This window comes from Choloepus didactylus, chromosome 19, assembly GCF_015220235.1.
Source record: "Choloepus didactylus isolate mChoDid1 chromosome 19, mChoDid1.pri, whole genome shotgun sequence".
NCBI lineage: Eukaryota > Metazoa > Chordata > Mammalia > Pilosa > Megalonychidae > Choloepus > Choloepus didactylus.
The window spans coordinates 34,871,838-34,875,415 of record NC_051325.1 but is presented as its reverse complement, the minus strand read 5'-3'; the positions used below and the strand labels follow the sequence as shown (position 1 = coordinate 34,875,415).

General features: G+C 44.8%; 1 protein-coding gene across 1 annotated transcript; it reads right to left on the bottom strand.

Annotated features, from left to right (window-relative positions):
* Window positions 1–966: 966 nt before the first annotated feature.
* Window positions 967–2,328, bottom strand: LOC119515747 (protein FAM89A). Its single transcript, XM_037811887.1, has 2 exons — window positions 2,041–2,328; window positions 967–1,934 (listed from the first exon to the last, which is right to left on the bottom strand). Exons 1-2 carry the CDS (start codon window positions 2,326–2,328, stop codon window positions 1,668–1,670), a joined length of 555 nt encoding a protein of 184 aa, XP_037667815.1. The 3' UTR covers window positions 967–1,667.
* Between the last annotated feature and the right edge of the window lie 1,250 nt (window positions 2,329–3,578).

Genomic DNA, 3,578 nt, shown 5'->3' with positions numbered 1-3,578 from the left:
GGGTGGGGTAACACCTCCATGGAAATTATACAATCAGAGTCATCACCCACAGTTGGGTGGGGCATATCTCCATGGAAACACTCAAAGAATTACAACCTAATTAACACTGATAGGTCTGCCCACACAAGATTACATCAAAGATAATGGTGTTTGGGGGGACATAATACTTTCAAACTGGCATACTCCCCAAGTGATTCTAATGTGGTCAGGGTACACAACAATTGACCTAAGTTTCAATTCGTTTGATAAACAGGGGTACAGCTTCAAATGAACAGGTTCCTGCAAATGACCAGACCTAACCAGTCTTATCACTTTCAATTTTCTCTTCCTCAAGAAACAGGTACCTCACATGCTGAAGGTAATTTAACATCTCTCATTTTAACTACTCTCTCCAACAGAGGAAATAAGCAGGATACTCTTTTTTCTTTGTATCTGGCCCCAGTCCCTAACACAGGGGCATGTACATAATGGGTTGTCAGCACTTGTGAGTTTTATTTCCTCTCCATAACCCTAAAGAGGTGCTAATAAGCAATTATCTCACCTAAAGATTAAAGAGAAGCAAGGGGTCTGGAGGATTCAAAAACTGAACAGTGCTGAGACCTTGCTATAAATAGGTGTCTACTATTAATAAAACTATTCAAGAATCAAATCAAAAGGTATAAAGCTTTTTTCAGATTCTTAATTGCAAGAAAACAAATTATAACTTTTTTCAGTACGTTTGATTTGATTCTTTGCATTCAAGTTATGAAAGTTGATGATTCTACACAGACAAAAATTATAACTACAGACAGACACTTCCGCATTTTAAACATTTTAACCTATAGTGTAAAGTTGTCATAAAGTATTTTAATAAATATATTAAGGCTTAAGGTAAACATTGTTTTGAGCAAAGGAGGGTAGTTTGCTTTCTCACATACTAGTTTACACTGAGAATCTTTCAAAACAAAAAAAGTTTACCATCTTACAATGAATGATACAAAACATTAGCTTACCCATTTGTGTTTTTTGTCATTCAACATATCTGCATATTATCTTCCTTCCACTTATATCTGATGGACAATGAATGATATAAAGCTTTTTGATAGATTCAGAAAAGGCAGTTGACTGGTGTAATCTGAAATGTTTTATTAGTAAAAAGCTTTCACTGAGTCACCTGGACAGTTTAGTGTCGCAAATAAATAAAGCTTAACCAGGAGGCTTAAAAGCTCATTTAAATAGCAAGAAAAGCTGTAGAATGAACTGAGGAAAGGGAGCAGTGAAATTTCAGTTTTTATACATCCCAAGCCAGGCAGGAACCCTACAAGAAAGAGGGTGTAAATAAGCTACCATCTGTGAGGAGGTAACTAGCACCCACTAAGATGTCTGACGAGGATCCTCTCATACATCATCATAAATCCTCAGCAGCAGTGCCTCAATACAGGGGTGCCGGGGATATGGCCATTCCACTAGGTCTGCCTGAGCAGAAACTCTGACCATCAACACAGACTGCCACCATGCGTCAACGGAGAGCTTCCTGCCTCCACATTAAACTGGCAGCACCATCCCACGTGCCTGAGGACCGTCCACAACGGAATGGCAGAGCAGCTCTCTGGAAAGATGCATTTGGGAGAGGAGAGTCTATCCAGTGGTAAGGGTTTCCCCAACAGTCGCCTTCCTCCTGAGGCCCTCTAGATGGACTCCAGAATCCAGTCACTGCTGGAGAGGGGGGAGACAGGCAGCGACAAGTCCCGCGGAGCCCCTCGTTCCCTCCCATCCTGGAGAGCGCTCTGCTCCTGGAAATAGTCTTCCTCCTCCTCAAAGAAGCCATTTTCCAGAGCATAAGTGCAGTCTGGGCTGGCGGCCGCTTGGCAGGCACCCTTATACTCCTGAATTGACTCGTAGAGGCTGTACAGTTGACAGAGCAAGGACATGTCCAGCTGTCGGAGGCCAACCATGTTGAAGAGTGGCCAAAATCATGTACACAATGCACAGCTTTCTGTACTGCCAATCATTTTTGTTCCTATTTTTCATTTGTCTCTTCCTTCATATTCTTCTTCCCATCTCCTTGCGGAGCAGCGCCAGCGCGGCGTCCAGGTTGGGGGGCTTAGGGGGCACCGCCGCGGCTCGGCCCCTGCCGCCCCCCGCGCCCCCGCGGCTCAGCTCGTCCTGGATGCGGGACTTCTGTGCGTACAGCCGCTCCAGGTGCCGCCAGCCCCCCGACGCGCCGCCGCCCGACGAGGAGTTGAGCAACCCGCTGAGGCTCTTGGGCAGAGGGGGCAGCCCGTCCACCCGCAGCCCCCGAATCCCGCCCGAACCGCCCGCGGCCCCCGGCGGCGCCGACCCGCTCATTCCGCCGCGGCCGGCGCAGGCAGACGCGACCCAGCAACGCGCCCGCCCCACCGCTGCCCCAGCCCGAGCCCCCTTGAGGCTGTTTTTAATTTAATTAAAAATTTTTTAAGAGAGCGAGAACTTAAGAACTTCCCAGTAGAATTGCATGCTGGATATTTTCATTTAATCCAGGCTCAGTGAAAATACTTACCCTTCAGTGATGCCCACAGAACTCAGCATGTGTCTGTGGTGGCCCCCAATTACTCCCCAACCATCTGCTTTCCTGGCATCTCATGGATCTGTTCAGAGCCAAAGTCTTGTGTGACTACAATTATGAGTGACAACATGAGGATTTTCTTGGAGAGGCATAAGGGCTGGGACAAGGGCTAAAATTTAGAAACCTCAGAAGGCTTCCTGAAGCCAAATATGGTAATCATCCAAAGAGTATGTTTGGGCTCTTTGGAGGCTCAAGGTGAAGTCAATGGCAAAACTCCAGATGTGGGACTTCTGGTAGGTTGATTGACCAGTCAGAATAAATTCTAGCCTAGGGGATGGAAGAGATTCCTGGAGTCTCTCTCCTATGCTAGGCTTTAACCTTTTAGTTGAATAGCATGGAGCTAGGAGATCCTGGGGAGAGGATAGGGCAGGCAGAGGAGAGAAGTCACTCAGGAGCCGAGGGCAGCAGCAATTCACCAACGGTAGGAAGTGTTTCAACATTTTATTAACAAGTGCAGACTGCACTCCCCGAGTGTTCCATAATTGGTATTAGGACACCCCTGCTGATGGATGCTTGGGCTATTTCCAATCTTTGCTCTTGCAAACAATGCTGCCAAGAGTAACCTACACTTTTATGGTGCTCCATTATAAATCCCCAGAGTAAATTCTCAGAGGTGGGTATGCTGAGTTAAAAGGGAAATATATTTGTAATTTTGACAGTTACTACCAAATGGCCCTCAGTAAGGGGTGTAATATTTTCCACATCCACCAGCAACATGGCTTCACCAAAAGAATGTTGTCAAATTTTAAATTTTTGCCAGTCTTCAGTTGATTTTGGTGTTGCTCCTGATACAATCGTATTTGCTAATATCAGTTTTATGTCTTTCAAATTATTTATATTTCTAATTTCTTTCTCTCGTCAAGTTTTACTGGCTAAAACTACTAGTCTAAATTTAACTAGTAGAGATGATAGCAGGAAACTTTTTCTTTTTTCTATAAAAAAGAAGAAATAAAAAATTAAAACACATTCAGCTCTACAATATGTAGAACAGTCT